At 41.4% G+C, this 19,334-nt stretch overlaps 1 protein-coding gene across 1 annotated transcript in view; it reads right to left on the minus strand.

Moving 5' to 3' along the window:
- inpp5a (inositol polyphosphate-5-phosphatase A) overlaps positions 1 to 10,805 on the minus strand; it is a 137,493-nt gene extending 126,688 nt beyond the window's left edge. Inside the window, exon 1 of the mRNA XM_083696081.1 lies at positions 10,394 to 10,805. Coding sequence (XP_083552207.1) covers positions 10,394 to 10,468 — 75 coding nt within the window. The 5' untranslated portion in view covers positions 10,469 to 10,805. The remainder of the gene's footprint in view (positions 1 to 10,393) is intronic.
- Positions 10,806 to 19,334: the final 8,529 nt, after the last annotated feature.

Consider the following 19,334-nt stretch of genomic DNA (forward strand, 5'->3'; position numbering starts at 1 on the left):
ACATTTAAGGATATGACAAAGTATATTGCCATCAATATTTAAGAACATGACAATAATGTATGTATGCTTTTTGTAAGTATACTGAAATACATATTTAAAGACATGACAATAAAGTATACTTTTTGTAAGTACACTAAGGTACAATTTAAAGTACATTAAAATTTAGTATACTTTTTATACTAAAGCACAAATTTACAGGCATGAAATTAAGTATACTTTGAGTAATTACATAGAAGTACAGTACAAAGTCAGTACAACTTTAGTGTAACATGAAGATATTTTAAACATATTACCTATACTTTTAATTTACTTTCAATGCATTTAATTACAAGTTTTTTTCGCTTGGGATAGCTTCCACATAAGGAGAGTAGTTCTTATTTAACAACTTAATAACAGGGCATACCCATTTACAGTACATTCTTGTGACAAGGCGAGTGTGGACATGCCTGTCATCAAGGAAATAGAAAGAGCTACGCTTCTCTAAGGAGTCAGATACTGTCAGTCAAGCGGAGGGAGCTTTTTTCACAGCTTTAAACAAGCCGCATAGACAAATGCTTCTGATCAATTCAAGGTCAGTTTGGAAAAGGAGTCTTGCACAAGGAAGTAGGAAAACTATGAAGTAGGAAATGAGTGGCATGCCATAAGACCTGAAAAGCAGCTGTTCACAGTTGTCTCTGTATATATGTGTATCTGTACCTTTGTTCAGACTGTGGTACAGAGTCAAGTCTGTGTGTGTCGTCTCTCTCGGTCTTCAATTACAAAGATAAGAGAGAGGCATGCCCCTCTCTAGGAGCTTCCTTTGAATAGCAATACCCTACAGTAACCTCTGGTCTACCTCCAGAAAAACACTCCTTCCCCAACCCATTGCTCTGTCCCTCCCCTCCTCTCATCCACTGACACACAAGACGGCAAAAACTACTAGCATATAAACAAGGATGTCTTGTTGTGTTGGATAGAGCTTAAGCCTTACTCTTATTTGCAATTTCATTGCTTTCACCTCCCATTTTGTCAATGTTTGAATCTAATCTGAGGCAAAGAGCTGAGCAGATTGTACTATAGCAAGGCATAAAAAACATACACACACACACAGGATGGCGTGACAGACATGCCTAAACATGAGAGACATTTGGGAAACACACTGTGTATTCTGGCTAGGGAATAGGGACAATTCCTCATGGGAACTCCTCTCAGCATGTCAACTAGCAGGAGGACACAGGGGTGGGGGTTGCTGCAGTTTCACTGGGGGCTCTAATTTTCTTCAGCTAAAGAGTGCTGCACAACACTAAAACCGTGTACAAAGACTGTTTTGGTAATTCGGTGTCACCACAAAGTCTCCCCCGACCAACTTAGCACCAATATAGCTGGGGCAGTAAATGGGAGTGTCCATGGACTCGTCAAGGGCAGTTGGCCAATTCAAACACCTTTGACATTCCACATTCAATATTTACCAATAGGCGAAAAATATACACTTATTTTATCATAATGGGCAGCAGCTGTCGTCTGTCGTGGATAATCCCTCATACCACCAGGACATCCTCTGTAAACATGTGGAAGTTGGCCTAGTGTATATTCTCGCATTACTAAATTCTGTGCTGCAAGCTATATTCTCTAAAACATTGAGTGACCAATGTTGCAGCCATGTCCACTAAAACGTGTTGTGCAACGCTCTTTAGCGGAAGCAAATTGGAGTTGTGGACCTTTACTAGGATATCGCCTAAAAATATGGAAGCAATGACTCAGATGAGCGCTAGAGACAAAAGGCAAAAGCAATGGTAGCCTTCTAACTTTTTACACAGCTGCATCAACTGTAATTACACGTTTTGCCGGTACTGAGCCCCTTTTCCCTGATATGTATATGAATGAGGCCTTGGGCCTTGAGGTGGGAGGGGTGTCCCTCACTGGCTTCTTTCCCATCTTGGATAATTATAGCTCTTGGAGTGGACCCAGGTGGCGCACGCTGCTCTGACACTCCTGCCCTTATCGCAGTTCCTTGTCTGGGTCCGAGGAGGGCCAGGCTTTCTGTCTCTCTTAACCACTATACTACCTTGTAAAGAGGGTCAGTGAACTCCCGGCAAGCCATGTTCAGCTATATGGCCATATCTCATCTCATCTGACTTCATTCCCCTGAGCCCTTGCTGTAAACACCTGTCTAGCGCAGCAGTGACTGCCTGCTTGTTGTCATGGTTTAGATCAGCAGATCTGGATGGAGTGGACAGCTTCATGTCAAAAAACACAATCCACCGGCCTGGTTCCTCAGCCAGCCAGCCAGCCAGCCAGCCAGCCAGGCCAAGCTACTCTGATTCTGGGGCATGTTGACCTGACTGAGAGACCCTAGAAGACCCACTCACACAGAGTGCCTCTCCCCTACCTCTGCCCCTAGGGTCATACAGTATCTGTGAGGGACCTGTAGACAAGTGGAGGAGAGGACAGACAGACAGACAGCCGAGGCAGTGGACAGACTCTGATTAGGACACCCCTGGGAATTGACATACTGTTTGGCGAGAGAGGGCAGTGCAAGTGGTAAGAGAGTGTGAGAGTGCAACAACTGTGTGACTCAGTGATGCATTTCAACAACACCATGAGTAGGAGAGGAAGAGAGCACTGTGTAACACAGAGAAGGGAACACCTCCCTTACAGATGGAGAACAATCTCTTCAACCTCTTCTCTGTCAAGGGCTCTCCACATTCAAAACCTACTGACAGGTTGACAAATACCACATCTGGTGAGGTCTTCTGGATAGTGGGCTTAAAGTGAACTACTGTTGAAATAGACTACTAACACTAGAAGACGACATTCTGAAAATCAGCACTTCCTCCTCACGAAACTGCAAAGAAGTCTACTGTATTTCCTATCCAGATGTGGGATTCCCATCATAGAACAATGTTCCACTTCCAACAATGAACCTAACTTCCTTAGTTAGCAAATGCCAGAATCACCAGCGACACCTCCAAAGCTTCTTGGGGTTTGGAGCTGGTATGATGTGGGAACTAACTGCTACAGTAGGTCAATGCTGAGTGCCTCTATAGCAGATTGCCTACTATAAACTACAACTCCCAGCTGTGCCATTTGCCAAATGGGCATTTCCACGGTAACAGAATGACCATGGGACTTGATTTTTCACTTTGAAATGTATGCCAAACAAAAACCCTCAATAGCAAAGTTAAAGAAACTATACACCTCTATGCACAAGGACTAATAATATGTATACTTTAAGAACTGTGCAGCTTCAAATTTCAGTAACGGAGATAAAATCTCCCTGGGTTTTTTGTGTAACCACGTTTCCCCAAAACTCTGTATCTTCTCTAAACATCTTCTCCAAATTAAGATTCAAATGTCTGTCTGCAGAAAGAGTGAGGTATTAGCTATCTTAACATACCTTGAATTAGAAAATATCTCTTTTGGTTTTTGAGCTACAGTAAGTGAAGTGGGTTTAAATCCGGTAACAGAATGACTAAATGGGTCCCCCACAGAAATGCATGATTTATGGATTTGAATGTCATTCTGTACATGGTGATGTAGCTAAAATAGGGAAACAGAGATAGAAATATACAATAGACACTCAAGATACACAGACAATTATAGACAATAGACAATTACGGTATAATGTATTATTTTATCAACTTATATATAACATTTGAAAAGGGAAATTGATAAAAACTCACAAAATACAAGAAACATAAATCAGCCATTGAAACTCTTCATTTAATGTGATTCAAATCAATGACATTTGTTATTCTCCATGTCTTTCTTTATTCTACAAAAAATCCTACACTTTTGCCACCAAAAACAGAATTGGAATAAAATAAAATACAAGTAGGCCTCATGTCATGTGCAGAAACACACAGACACCCAATCTGCTCCTAGTTTACCTCAGTGATAGCCTCTTCAAAATGAAAATGTTCTTTATTGTCTGCAACTGATGTGGGAAGGATCCTTAGAATGTGTCAGTGCACTATTTAATGATGGAGATCCCTTGCTGTTTTGTTTTTGTAGAAGTGTGTAACATGCATGTCATCATACTCAATGCCAGTTATTTGTGCTACTGGACATATTTGTGTGAATTGTGGACTTCGCTTTCCCCACTGTACTCAACAACATTTGGAGCATGAAATGAGGATGTTGATGTGATGCTTGGTGAGGATGATGGTGCAGTGGTTTGAAACTACTACTGCATGATTTCCCACAATTTTTCGGCTGTCCCTGTGCAAGACCCATTTTGGAACCCTTTTAAGTTACATGTAAAACCCTCTGTGAAAAGGGTTCTACATGGAACCCAAAAGAGTTTGACATGGAACCCAAAAGGGTTCCTTAAAGGGTTCTCCCACAGGGAGAACCCTTTAAGGTAACCTTTTAGGTTCTGTAAAGTAACCTTTTAGGTTCTGTACAACCTGTACAATAAGTGAATGTAGCCAATTCAATTTCAATAATTCTGTTAACGATTTGATTTGATCATTCTGTTACCAATTTGGTAACATAATGACCAGTTATAATCACTTAATAAAAAAATAAATAAAACACTACAAGTATTTGGTAGGTCTACCTACAATTTGTACTTTTGTTAAAGGAGCAAAGTGTAAGTTTGTTGGAAATCTGCCACCTCTGGCCACCGCGGTGAAATTCTGTTTGAAGTTCCAAACAACAACATCCTCCCTAATTATAATATAACCCCACTCCCCTAGAACACCCCTGGCAGTAACAACATGTTTGTATGCAAACCAAGTGTCGAGTAGGACACTCCATTTTAGAATGTGCTTTTTCCGGACCAAAACAGTATTCATAAATTAAATATTTCTTTCACTGGATCTTATTCCCTGATCGCTAATGCTTAAACATGGTCATTACAATCATTAGGAAGCTTTTAGAAAGCTTGAATGTTACATACTGGACCTTCAACTTTCATTATCCTCACTCCCCTCATTTTTAAATATCTTACACTTATGGGGGTTTTTGGTAAGAGAATGACCCAGAGACTGGGCAATGATTCTTAAACTTACAGAAGCCAAACCATTTCCTAAATATGAAATATAAGTGTTGATATAAGTTGACTGAGGTCTATACTGGAACATTAATGAGGTTTGATATTTTCTTAAAGCTCTTCTTAGACCTTTTCTGGTAGAGGTTTTCTTAGACGCTTTTCCCTATGTTTGACCAGAAGTCAAAGCCTTTGCTTATCCCTGTTCTTATGATGAAAGATGGTTGAGAAAGGTATTTCTCACTTAATTTCCCAAAAATATAGACTCTTAGCTTTCATTTGACACCCAGTTTCATATGCTCTGATGAATTTCACATTTTGGTTGTCATGGGTCCTTTTACACAGAACTGCCCAAATGCAAGAGTACCATTTTCCTTATTTCAGCCAGCCAGGCCAAGCTACTCTGATTCTGGGGCATGTTGACCTGACTGAGGTACACTCTGGGATATGACATCATAGCAAAACGAGCGTGACAACGCTGCCAGAGACTTTAAAAAACTTATGCACGGAGTGTATTGTGTGTTGCGACAGAGTAAAAATCCCAAGATAAAAATCAAAATCCAAACCACACTTGTTCACTACAACGTCTTCGGTAAAAGTTGCTCTGTTTTCACGATGTGACCTTGTATCCCAGAGTCCACCTTTAAGTAATGAATAGTCACATTAAAGGTCAGTTCTCCTTACTGTAAAATCAATGTAAGCATAATTACAACAACAGAATAATCTAGGCCAGAAGCATCAAGTTAAATAGATTACATTTTCAGGACTATAATCAAACAGTAAAATATCATAGGCTCCAATCGAGTGATGCGGAGTAAAGAGTAAAGAGGGCCCTGCTGGCGATAGTTGCTGATTATTCTGTTTTTTAGATGCCAACCCAATTCATCTCTCTCAGTCTTCCCTTTGAAAATCTAATTTCATGTTATGAGGGGGCAGGAGGAGAGCGAAGCAGGGAGTGCACCAAAATAGCTTAATCTGATCTTTCTTTCATAAACTTTCCGTTCTAGCAGCAATATGGTGGAACACATGCTGAAGCTCTCTACGATATAAAACTAGTTGTTCAGAGGAGCAGTCTTTTAAGGCCTTGACCTGCATGAACGCTGCAATCAATGGACAAGGAAGTCAACCACTGACTAATTAGCCAACATCAGTAGAAACGTTGCCAGCACACAGCAGAACTATTCATAAGTTTCTCTCATTCCATTCTTTCATTATCTTGTCATATCTTCTCTCTCTAATGTTTTGAAATCTTAAAAGTAAAAAGTAAATAAAATCCTTAAAACAAACCACCACCAGTGACAGCAACGTTTGACTTGTCTAACATCCTCAACCTTGACTAAAAATACATACTGCATTTATATCATATTATTCACTTAGCTGATGCTAGCAAATGGGAAGCGAAGCTATGTGATCCCCTCCTAAAAATACACACATATTTTTCCAAGAGTTATTTGTGTCTGCTATTACCTCGCATGTTTACCAGAAAAATATAAATTCTCTCTGCTCTACCCAGGTCCTCCTTTTCCAACTGTTACCATAGTCTCGTATCAGAGCTAACCTACAGAAGCAAAATCAACAACAATCTCCACCACCAAACACACATACTGTACTCAATAATTCAGTAATTCAGGGTTTCGAGGCACATGCAGTATAGGCTAGCACCAGTGGCCATATCGGGTCTAAGCTTGAGGACACATTTAAAGAGTTTTTTTCTTCTCCTATCTTTAGTAGTGTAAATATGCCAGCCCGCTGGGGTCTGGATCCATTTGTAATGAGACAGGCTGTGATGGCCTGAGCTAATGAGCTGTCAGGGGACTCCTGTGAGATAGGGAGACTGGAGGAGGCAGCAGCAGACATGAAACAGGGGCAGCATGCCAGAGCTAGCTAGGTAGCCATGTAGCCAGAAGGCTAAAGGAGGATACAGCAGTGCCCCGACTACCCAGAGCAGCACCCTACCAGAATGAGGTTTAGAGACACAATGAGCACATTCACATAGATGTCTTGGAGGTTGAGACATAAGCCAGTTCTCACAGCTCTTCACAGTTTTAGATCAAGCCACCATCCAGTACCTCTAGCATCTAAGTGATGGTCACTAAATGGGTTATAACTGTTTATAACTGATTCAAAAAGTAACAAACTTAAGTTTCAGTTAAGGTTCTGTCTATTAAACGATTATAATCGCTTTACAATCCTGCAAAAGTGTTACTGTGACAGCAAATGCCTAGTTAGAAGAGTTGTCTCTTTAGATACAAGGGAAGGGTTAGAATGGGAGAATGTTTGCGAATGAGAATGTATGAATTTCCATAGGCAGATCCAACATGGATGCCTGACCTACCGTGCTCCACTGTGACAGGGGAAGCTGCCCTCTGCCCTCTGTCCTCTGTCTAGAGTTCAACTGAGAGGAGGACAGCAATTATCTCCCCCGGTGTCACTCCACCATCACAACCCTTATGTCATTCCATGTATCACTGCTACACCTTCTCTAGTGTGGGCAAATGGGCTAACTGACTGATTTAACTGTACTTAAATTAGTTGGGCTTATTATAACACGTTGACTCTACTTAGGTCAGCTTCTAAACAATGACAGAGATATATTTGAGAGGTTGCCGTACCAGACACATTTACTGTACAGTACTGTAGCTGACTTACTGTGAATAAATATGAAAGTGGGCGTGCAATACATACATATTTAAATGACTAACACTTAACCGTTACCTTTTAAGGACTGCAGGAAAGAAATGTTCGGCATTTGAAACATGCATGATGATGAATATTTGACTTTGGCTCTGGACCCATGCTGATGATCAGTGTTTGACTATCCAGGACTCAGATAGGAGCATAAAACACCAGCACAACACTCACCAACAGCTAAATAATTGTTTGAACATCCAACACACTTTTTTTATTGAGTCCTACGACCATGTTCCCTGAACATCAATACGATGAGTTGGTGAGTGTGGATCGTTCGGGTTTAAGGGAACCTCGCTTCACTGGCGATGATAACTAGTGTCATTGAAGGGGGCAGAAGCCGAAGCTGCCGACCCAATACCAGGGAATTGAAGGGGTAGGCCGTCCATTTCTTCATCATATTTATCTTCTTACTGGACGAGAGCTATGAACTGTAGTCAAAGTTTGTATTTATTTTTAAGGGTTTTGACCTATTCCATCCAGATGTAGCATGAAATACAATATTGAATGCAAGAGGATAATTGTGAATCTCTGTCTCCTCATTGTATTTCATGCCTTATTTTTACTATACCTGGAACAATTACCTGGAGCAATAAACAAGCAGGTGAAATAGGTGGTGTCTTCCACTGTGCTCTCTTCACCTACGCTGGGAAACAATTGAATGGGGATTCATCAGACACACAGAGAGGTGTACCATACCCAAATGGCCAGTGTCTGAGGGTGTGATTTTAGGCAGATCCCCTGCGGGGGTCACAGCTTGATCTGTATGGCAGCATCATGTGAGAAATCAACACCAGCAGAAGCAGCTGATTTCCTCACCACAGGTCTGTGTGTGTGTGTGTGTGTGTGTGTGTGTGTGTGTGTGTGTGTGTGTGTGTGTGTGTGTGTGTGTGTGTGTCCGTGTGTGTGTGTGTGTGTGTGTGTGTGTGTGTGTGTGTGTGTGTGTAGCCTATCCCTATTTCAACCCAGTCTACTTACTTTCCCACCCACTCAGTTATATTATGCGAAAGGGGGAAACATAATTTGTCGTAGGTGAACGCTTGATTCTACCGCATTGACCAACGTCATCATAACACGAAATATTGTGTCCTCAGGGCCTAGGCAATATTGTCATGCCTGTTATTCTGAAAACACCACAAACACAACTGCAAACAGTCCACAAAGACCTTCAGTGCTCAAATGCAACGTCTAGAGTCCGGACACATCTGACATTTCAATTTAGCTGCACACATGAAAGCACGCCTACTCTAAAATAGTCCTCTGTGTTTGCCCATTAGGTGCTTGGCTTGCCATGTAAAATGTTTTGTGGAAACATAATGCTATCCATAGGACATCCAAAGCTCAGCAGTCATGACAGGCAGTCTATTAGTAGCCTAATGTCAGAGTGAACAACATAACCTCTTTTATGTTTAGGCCCAAGAGTTCACACGGGTCAGGAGAGAGAGAGTCTCTCCAACTATTGACTAAAAGTGATACAAGTTCTTTGGAGTGCAGGTCCTATAAAAGTTGTATGCTAAGGAAGAGAACAGAAAGAATACATGAAAAACAAACATGTTTCATATCTAACTTCACTACTTTAATTGCAACTAATTGTCAGACAACTAAGTCAAAAAACTAAAACAAAACACAAACATTAAACTGTTTGCGTGTTTCTATGCTTGTATCTTCGTCAGGTATGTTTGATTGTACAGAATAAAGATCATTCCAGCAACAACTGAGATAGTGAGCTGCAATGAAGACTACGGCACACGAGAGCCAAACGGCTACTGAAGTCTTCATAATAAGTTGCTGTGGAAATAGGAGAGAACATGGCAACAGGTCATTTGCCAAATACACCTCATTGGTCATGATGTTCACTTAGTCGTTCCAAGTTTAGGCTAAAGGGTCACCAATAGAGGAACCATGCTTCTCATATCAAGAGGGAGACTCTACTTGATAAATACTAGGTGTGTTATTGAACTCATTGATAATGTTCAGCACCTCTCCAATTCAATTAGGAACACAAAACTGTGGGTGAATGGGTGTATGGTTTCACTTTCTATGACCTACATCTAGGTTTATCCTATGTCTGTCAAGCAAATGTTTTTAAAACAGGTTACACTGGAAACAGAATGCACACGTTGACCAGCAAGCCTACATCTATTTGCCCAATGCACACCTCAGCGTAACAGTAGAAATCCTCAAAGTAGCCTATATAATATGATACAAAGGAACATTTTCTTTATGCTGACAACCACTTCTACAGTAGTAGAATGTCATTGATCACTAATGAAACCTAGAATTATTGCTGCAAATTACTGGACATGAGAACTTGAGTGATTATCAGTCCTCTTCAAGAAATCGCCGCTTGCTCTTTGCACTGTCACAAATGTGTTTTTAAGTAGGTACGGTCGTGGTAGTACAGTACAACACATTCTACAGCGAAGATAGCTAAAACAGAATGACAGACGTGTAACCAAAACAAATCCATACCAAACAGAAGAGAGGTCCGCCAAATTCTTGTTACCTAAATCAGTGTATACATGCAGACAGAAGCATGTAACAAAATAATAAGGCCCACGTTGTGCCGATTTGTGAGGTTAAGGAGTGCTTAACGATATACGACTACCAGGGGGATCAGTTGCGATCACAGTGTGTGAATGATGTATGCATACATAGTAACCACAACAGAACAACGATTCGCAGCTGCAATGAAACATTTACAATGTGACAGACTCCGTCGCAGCAACTCACATCTTCAAAGAGCGATCCAACGTTGGCTGTCACGAGCAGTATTCCCGTGCCTTGCGCTGTCAACTTCCCCGCCATAATTCTTTCAGAATAAAGAGTGTCGCGGACGTTGACTTTATATAATTGAGAGCAACAAAAGTCTGAGAATAATTTTCGAGGCTGGTGTGGTTAAAATATTGAGGAATTGTGACTGCAGCCAGGTTTGTGACGGCTCGGCTCTCTCATACTAGCTGTGCCTGTGCATCCAGTTGCTTGGTCCGTTCCGTTTATGTTTTGGCTACTTTTTCACGTTTACAGCCATCGTAAAACTTTCTGTTTTTAATCCACAGCGACTGCTGGGCTCTGGTTCATTTCAGCGATGAGTGTTTCCCTGGCTTTTGCACTGAAAAAGTCTCCCTCGTATTCGCGACTCAGTCAGGACCATTTGCCTTGATTGTTTAGAGAGGATAGGCTGAAGTCCTTCACTGTTCTGACGTCACCGAGCGAATGGAAAGATGAAACTCTTAAAAGGGCAGTACACAACTACAGAAACACGCGCTCTATGCCCCCCAAATTGACTCATATGGACACATAATATATATCACGACACAAAAATTGGTAGGCCTATAAGAGCAATTCATGCAAATTGGAAACATATCTTGTCTGCCTAAACAATGTATGTGCATGGTGAGATCTAGCTACTCAACACTGGCTCTTGCAATGCTCCTTATCTCGAGGTCTCTTTATACCTTGACCTTCACTATGACAGTGTTACAACAGTAGCTAAACTGATATAAACTGACATAGATTGTAAGCTTTGGACAACTGACATTACCGCATGACACTTGTCATTATACCAAGCTTGTGCTGATAAGGCAGATCTCTAAATCAGCAGATCAGCCCACCTCTGAATTTGGTTGTTATAGAATTATATGAGCGTCAAAGTTCCTGTGGTGTGCACATCTGCCTGTGCATAATGATGAGTGATTACTTCTTAAAGCGCTTTTTTGTTGCAGATAATATCATACATGCATGATAAGAGAGAATTTTTGTGTCTTCTCATATTAGATTTCTTATGGAGTTTTAGGCTACACAATTTCAAACTACTTCACTTGCTGGAACATTTTAATGTTTACCTCTTTAAGAGAGCAGTGGCTCTTATGCTTGTATGTCTGTTTGGTGGGGCCCACATATAAGTTATGGGATTTGCAAAAGTAGTCTTCAGATAGTGGTTAGAGACATTTCTTGTGTCTGGTTCCAATCGTTGTCCAGCATTTACTGTACATGAAACAAATCAAGTTTATGAATGAAATCTTGAAATCCCCAAAGGCTAAGGAGCTGATGTATTAATGCATGGGGGAGGATGCCTGGCTCATTGAGATTCTGTGAAGAGAACAAGGAGATTATTACTATAACAAGTTATTCAATGTGCCCACAGCTGCGTCTGGCAGTGTGTGTGTGTGTGTGTGTGTGTGTGTGTGTGTGTGTGTGTGTGTGTGTGTGTGTGTGTGTGTGTGTGTGTGTGTGTGTGTGTGTGTGTGTGTGTGTGTGTGGGTGGGTGTGGGTGTGGGTGGGTGGGTGGTTGGGTTGATGGGTGGGTGTGTGTGTATGAGATGAGAGGGATATTGGGTGCAAGTTTAGCCCTTCCGCTGCAGACTAGCCACTGCGGATGGCGTAGGGCCCACAATCTCCGGCTGCTTTGAATGTGGTTGTGCTGGCATGGCACAGCAGACGTGACCAGCTCTATGCCACAGACATGAGAAACAATAACTCTCCAAAATATCCATTACAAGCCCACTGCTCTCATTCATTACTGACCATGGCGGGTGTGACAAGTACTGCCAAATCAGTTTTGTTCACTTAATTTGTTTGCTTTTTGTACCAAGTGTTACCAGGTTTCTATACTATTTCTGCTTTGGCTTGTTCTATAAATACCAACACAGCATAAATATAAGATGATTTATGCTTTCTAATAGCATATTGCAGCTCATTTCTTGTCATCCATTCTCTACTTCTATGTACATAATGTTCTTGATCAGACTGACTAATGTTTATCATAAAGTTAACAGCATTTAGTCAGCATACGTTCCACTGTGCAGTAGTCGGATAACTGAAGTTAATCGTTTTGTGTAAACAAGGAAAAAGAGACCATTAACAGTTCCCTTAATAGGGAGAAGAAAAGGAAAGAAGAAGAAAATACATTTGGTGCTTTGCCATTTACTGCAGTTGAAGCTGTGGGTTTATATTTGCCAAGACTAGAATAACACTTTGCCCCTCTACTTTGTTATTCAACAGAGTGGGAAGCCCTAAAAATAACCATATAAATATGTGCTGAGGTACAACATGATAACAGTCCAGGTAATGTGTTCCATGTGTTCCATGTGTTCCATGTGTTCCATGTGTTCCATGAGGTCTAGTAAATACTACAGGAACACTGTTAGCTCTGGACAGGATATCCCACAGGGGAACAAGGCAAAGAAGGTTGGGAATGAGGGAGGTTGTTTGCATGTGTGTGTGTGTGTGTGTGTGTGTGTGTGTGTGTGTGTGTGTGTGTGTGTGTGTGTGTGTGTGTGTGTGTGTGTGTGTGTGTGTGTGTGTGTGTGTGTGTGTGCGTGCGCGGGTGCGTGCGCGGGTGCGTGTGCGGGTGCGGGTGCGGGTGCGGGTGCGGGTGCAGGTGTGTGTGTGTGTGTGTGTGTGTGTGTGTGTGTGTGTGTGTGTGTGTGTGTGTGTGTGTGTGTGTGTGTGTGTGTGTGTGTGTGTCTTGTCCACTTGCTGATAATGGACTTCAACTGGGCCAAAGCCCCTCCCTCTACACTGGGTAATGGAAAAAATGATGTAGGAATTCCAGTCTGTGAGCAAATATGTGCACTTTGACCCCAATCCCTCCACTGCTCATATTCACTCACCTAAAAATAGAACAACATGGAAATAATAAGACCTTTTTTTTTTTTTTTTTTTTACATCTCTCAAGAGCTGTGATTGAGTTTTTTCTAAACTTTGATTTTATCTATAGTACTTTTTTCATATGTATCTATATGTACTCAGAATTAGAGTTAGGCTCAGGAGGGCTAGAGTTAGTGGATAGTAGTTGACTAGTTTGTTAAAAGTTAGTTGAACACCTATAAACCATCAGCAGAAGACTATCCAATAAACTGTTTAGACTGTCTCTTTCTCTCCCTATGGAACCTGGAAAGTATGTATTTTGCCCCAAATCCACATCCCTCCATAGTGCACAAGCATGGCCACAAGGGCTATTTTCTGATGCCATGGGCTTCAATTAACCCCCTGCATGAATACAATTTGGGCAGTTCACCGCTTTCTCTGCCTGAACTGTACCCTTAAATCTATGACACATTTCTGCAACTCCCTCTCTTGGCTAGGGTGGGTCCCACTGTGAGGGCGACCTATTTTGGAGGTCCCTCTGGAGACATCTATAATATCTCCCTCCTAATTTACCCTCTGTAACCAATTAATTTGGAGTGCTACATTCTTGTGGGACAAATGTCAGTTATTTTCTGAAAGAGGCTGGTGGCCTAAATCTGTTTAATTCGAGAAGGGACTGATGAAATATCTTGGCTTCTTTTGAGTGCTTACTTCTATGGCAATTTCATCAATACTGAAATTCCCAATGGTAAGCACTTTTTTTATATCTGAACCAGCCCACACAGGAAGATAATGAGAAAGGTATGACTCTTTTGAAATGATCTATAATGGTATCCTGTGCCTGTCTGAAACAGGCAATCCTGCCCAGTGAGAGTAACCTCTGCATTTTGTGCCATCTAGAGTTGTATGTGAACACTATAGAGATGTACAGTATCTGTATTTGTATCTATTGTATCTATAGAAAATAACAAAAACTTAATTTGGAATTGTTTGACAACATTACTGTATATGAAGTTTTTCATCATACAAATATCAAGGTGCAGTTTCATGCAATATCAGACAATACACACTTGAAACACAGTCATTAGTAAACAGTAGAATGGCTGTCAACCCCACCCATCTAAAGACACGTCATCCATTTTAGTAGCTCTATCAAAACATATAGAGGCCACATTTAGAACCAAGACGACCTCCCTCTCTCTCTCCTATTCCTATTCATTTTCCCATTCATTCAAACCATAACTGGAAATATGTCAAACAACATGCTCCCTATGCCTTCATAACACTGAATCCTAGTAATGAGAAGTCTTGTTCTAAATATAGGCTATTCCATGGGATTACGCCTTTTTTGTTGTTTGTTTAACTGAGAAGTTCTGAAGGTGTTGAAAACTGGACTGCGTAGCTAGGTAACGGCCATTGCCAAGCTGGAAACAAACCCGCCTCTGTGCTTCACTCTGGGCCTTATGTAAATGCCTTACACAGAGTTAGACTTAATTGACATCAACTTGTGGCCTTGCCCAGACTGAAAATTATGGGATTGTTTCACCTTGTGGACACAGATGTTTGTGCTGTTAATTTTTTCAACTATTACACCCTCCCCAGTCTCTCTCTGGGACTACCATAGCCCCTTTAGTGTTGGCTGGTTATGTCGAAATTGGAAGTAATACGACCAAAACTGTAAAATGGCTGCAAAATGGGTAGAAACTAATGAGCATGTTGAAATTTCATGGCAGTGCTCGAGTGCTCCTACAGAATAGCTACGAGTGAAATGTCTTGCTTGGGTGAAGTTGGAACATCTTTGAGGTCATTCCACTTCCCATGGTAACGTCATATTGCTGAGCCTGCCTTTAGGGAACTCTTCTATATCCCCCAGGCATTCTCCACAGAATGGTTTCTTCTTCCATAATCAGATGTTCTTTGACCAGTTCTTGTCTTCCTCTGAGGGTGTAGCAGAAATAAACAACTGCAGTAAAACTGTTCTGACTATGCAGAGTTGACAACGCTCAAATGGATAATGGTAAGAGGGACAACCTTTGATTGTAATCAGCTTGTGAGGTGCTTATTTTTCAGTTGTGAACATCCTTTCACATTGTATATTTGAAATTGGTTTTGAGAATGTGACAATGAACTAAACTGAGCTAAACATGGAGGTCAAACGCTGTCAATGTTACCAGTTTGTCAGTTGGGTGTGATGTTGCAACACATATGTACTGAACACAATAATTAAATGACATTCTTGTAGTAATCACAATGTTCCAGGAGATGACAGTGATGATTAACAAAGTTGACACAGTTTATTTGACTGTCCACCAACTATAAAATAATCTCACCTGATAAATTAAAAACAGCAAAAGAAAAAAATAGTATTCTTCCACAAGCTGATTGGACTGGATGTGGTGGATACAGTTATTTCACTTAGGATGTGATGCTTTTAGAAGTGTGCATATCAAAATAAAATTATGCATCACACAAAGCATAATAGTACTGGATGAGGTTTAGTGACACTTTCACTGATATCCACCAGGTGGCAATATTTCATTTGTTCTGATTAACTAGAAAAATCTGGTGGTAATGAATAACATGAGGTCAAGAATCCCTACAGCATATGACGTGAAAACAGAGCAACTTTCATCAAAGACATTCGCCTTCAACTCTACACGCTCTATTCTCTGGTCTGTTGCATCTCAATTTGTTAATGACGGCATACCCCAGAATCTACCTTTAAGTTTTACTGCCATGTTAAAATTATTTGGTTTTGCTATACAGTATTTAATATTAACATTAAAGCTTTACAATAGTGTAAAATGGCCATGATAAATTGGTAGCAATCAAAGAATGAGATCACATGATAAAGAACGTTCAGTGAAGAGCACTGTTTTAGTCTATACAAAGCGCTTTTTAAAATCTGGTGTCGAGGTTGAGTACTGGCCTTTACGTACGTATTTTACATTTCGTTTGTTTACAAGGATATGCACATGTTCGACGCTATTTGAAAACGTACCATATGCATATGTATGAATCAAAATGTTCGGTGTGGCCAAAGAGGGCAGCATCGCACAAACTACAAGCTTCACCTCTAAGGGTTAAAAAGGTTGTTTAAGTTGGTGTGCCCAAGTTGAAGTGAAACATGATTTAAATTGCCCAATGAAACTGGCGTCACAAACTAAGTTAACCCCCTGAAGCGTTGCTTGGGGATCAATTTGGAGTTGTGGGTGGTATAACAACCTACCCTGATTAGTTCTGGGGTTCTTATGTGCAATAATGCCTAAATCACATTAGCCTGTTGAGATGTGGGTTAAGATAACGTCACCACTGACAGGTCTGTGGCAGCTGTTTGGTGGAAAAGGCAACTCTCTGCCCTCTCTCTCTGAATGTCCACTCTCATGGGGGGGGGGGGGGGGGTTGTGTCTCTGTCACAGCTGTCAAGAACCCCCCCCACACACACACACACACACAAACACAGACATGCACGCACACACACACACACACACACACACACACACACACACACACACGCACACACACACACACACACACAGACACGCACGCACATACGCACATACACACACACACACACACACACACACACACACACACACACACACACACACACAGTCACACAGTCACATCTCTTCTTCCTCCTTCCCCCACCCTTTGCCGCATTATTACTCCTCTCTCTAACATCTCTCCAGAAAACTCAGGGCTGTGAAGAGTATATTCAAGGCTAAGTGTTATGGCGACGGACATGTTTTGTCCTCAGATGTACAAATCTAATGCTATCAATACCATTTGTCCCTGTTAATGAGTACACAAACCTATCAGAGGAGCAGAGAGGACAGGACAATTCAGGCAAGTGGCCTTGATGTGGCCTTTCATTAACTGATGAGTCACACAGATGAAGATACTGCACACAAACAGCTTCTCACACATACAACACTTTCACAGACACACCAAGTGCACAAAATACAGCTAAACATTCTTTCTCGTTTTATTGTTGTACAACAACTTCCCTGACATCATCATTCATAAGAGGATGGGTGAATCCCCTATCGATGTATCTGCATTTGTAGCACTGTTTACAGTAAACATTCAGGAACATCCTGACTCAGAACAGAGGATGTTCCTCTGCCCACCATGCTGTTGTACTGTACAGAACAGCGTGTTTATGGAATATTTTACTTGGTGTAATTGGCAGCAGAGCAGTCCATGCTCTGGGTCCAGCCGTGTGGTCTGAGCCAAGAACTGAGTTTTACATCAATCTTTTACAATGTGAAAGCTTTTACAATGTGTTGCTATGTGCCCACTCTCCCCACATTTAAAGCAAAGAATAACTCCATCTGAGTCATATGTTGGGGGTCTCTCTCTCCTCGGCCCCTATGTTTCAATTGGGGTATTGGAACCCATATGCTTCCTTGAAGCTCTCCTACCAAAGTGGGAACATTGTGTGTCCCCATAAGCAGCTACAGGGTAGCTTGTAGTTGGCATTAAGGTTCTGACAGTAGTGTTGTAGACTTTGGTCATTGTTATCACTATGTCTGTGTACAGGGTGTTAGAATCTATGTGTAGTGCAAGGGCTTGTTGTGTGTTAGCATCGCTCTGTGTAATCAGTGCTGACTTGAAAAGGGGGTCTTGTTGAGTTAATCCAACAATGCCACTGTATGAATTGAAAGCTTCCAACAATCTACATGCATATCCTGTTCCATGTTCCTTTGGTGTCATTTGTGCCTCCTTTATCTTTTGCCAGTTTACTGAACAAGTACCCAATACAGCAAGCAAAGGCTTTTTCCTAGCTTCTGCATCTGCATTCTCAGTCTGTATATTCTGAGCAAGAGCACTGGCCAAAGAATGGGGCAGACAACACAACACACGTGTCACAATCAGTTAAGCTATGTAAATCAGCCTGGTGTTCTAAAGTAGCTAAAAATTCCACAGGGTCCCGCTGAGCAGGTTCAAACTTCCCAATATTCCTAACTATTGAATCTATGTCTCTGGGAGACATGGGTATCCCAAAAAGTGTCAGACCTCTTATTGCATGTTTCTAATAAGTAATCATAAGTGCAGCACTGTCTGCACTTTCGCTAAATATGCAGATGTGTCCTCTAAGGATGTTTGTGTGGCAGCAATGATTTCCTTTTGCCCAGCAACTTCCTTCATTAGCTGTCACTGAACTTCTGCACTAAGGTTAGCCTGCGATTGACATGTTTTGATTGTAGAGGCTTGCTGTTCGGTCCGATCCTGTAGTACACTATTCTCCTTTTCTAGTGTAGATATTCTTGTCTTGAACTTTTTGCGAGAAACAAGGAGTGCTTGTAATGCTGTGGCCAGTTTCTTTCTTATTCTTTAACATCTTTGGGCTACTGTTGAGCACAGACATAGCACATTCATAGGGCTCATCCTGGCTGTCTAACCACTGTAGTGTTACGGATGGGGGTCGCATTCCCCAGTGCGGTCCCTAGGTGTCTCCCTCCGGCCATCTACTGTGCCGCCTCACTCATGGACTAATCAGCTGCACCTGTGTTTAATGGTCACTGATGCGTTATGTACCCTCCCTTCCCTTCACTCCCCGCTGAGTCTTCACTGTGTGTTCGCTGTGTGTTGGTCACCTGAGATACGTAAGCCATTGAATATTTACAAGTACTGTTTTTGGAGACTGTGTGCTCTCCCTTTTACTTTCGAGTTCAGTCCGTGTTTGTATCCTGTTTTGCCTACTCTGCTTTCAAGTAAAGATCTTTTTGTTTGGTATGGCTGCCTACTCGTCTGCCACCTTTATATGCACCGCACCTGGGTCCACTCATCATACCAAAACGTTACACTGTAGTATATCATATAGCCCATGCTTATCAATATACTGTCCCAATAACATTGTGAAACCAATGGCACACTCAAATCTAATGAAAAACAATATGAACAACTCAAACTCTCACAAAACAAAACAAAACAAAATGACAAAGTGTTCCCAGCAGCTGTCTATCGGATTACGTTAGGATAAAACTCACATCTACTGTCCCTGACCTTGGGTTCAAAAGTCCTGAATCAAATACTTTAGGTCTGTTACCTTAAAATAGGTAACTAATCCTAACCC

Source organism: Argentina silus (genome assembly GCF_951799395.1).
Source record: "Argentina silus genome assembly, chromosome: X".
NCBI classification, from domain to species: domain Eukaryota; kingdom Metazoa; phylum Chordata; class Actinopteri; order Argentiniformes; family Argentinidae; genus Argentina; species Argentina silus.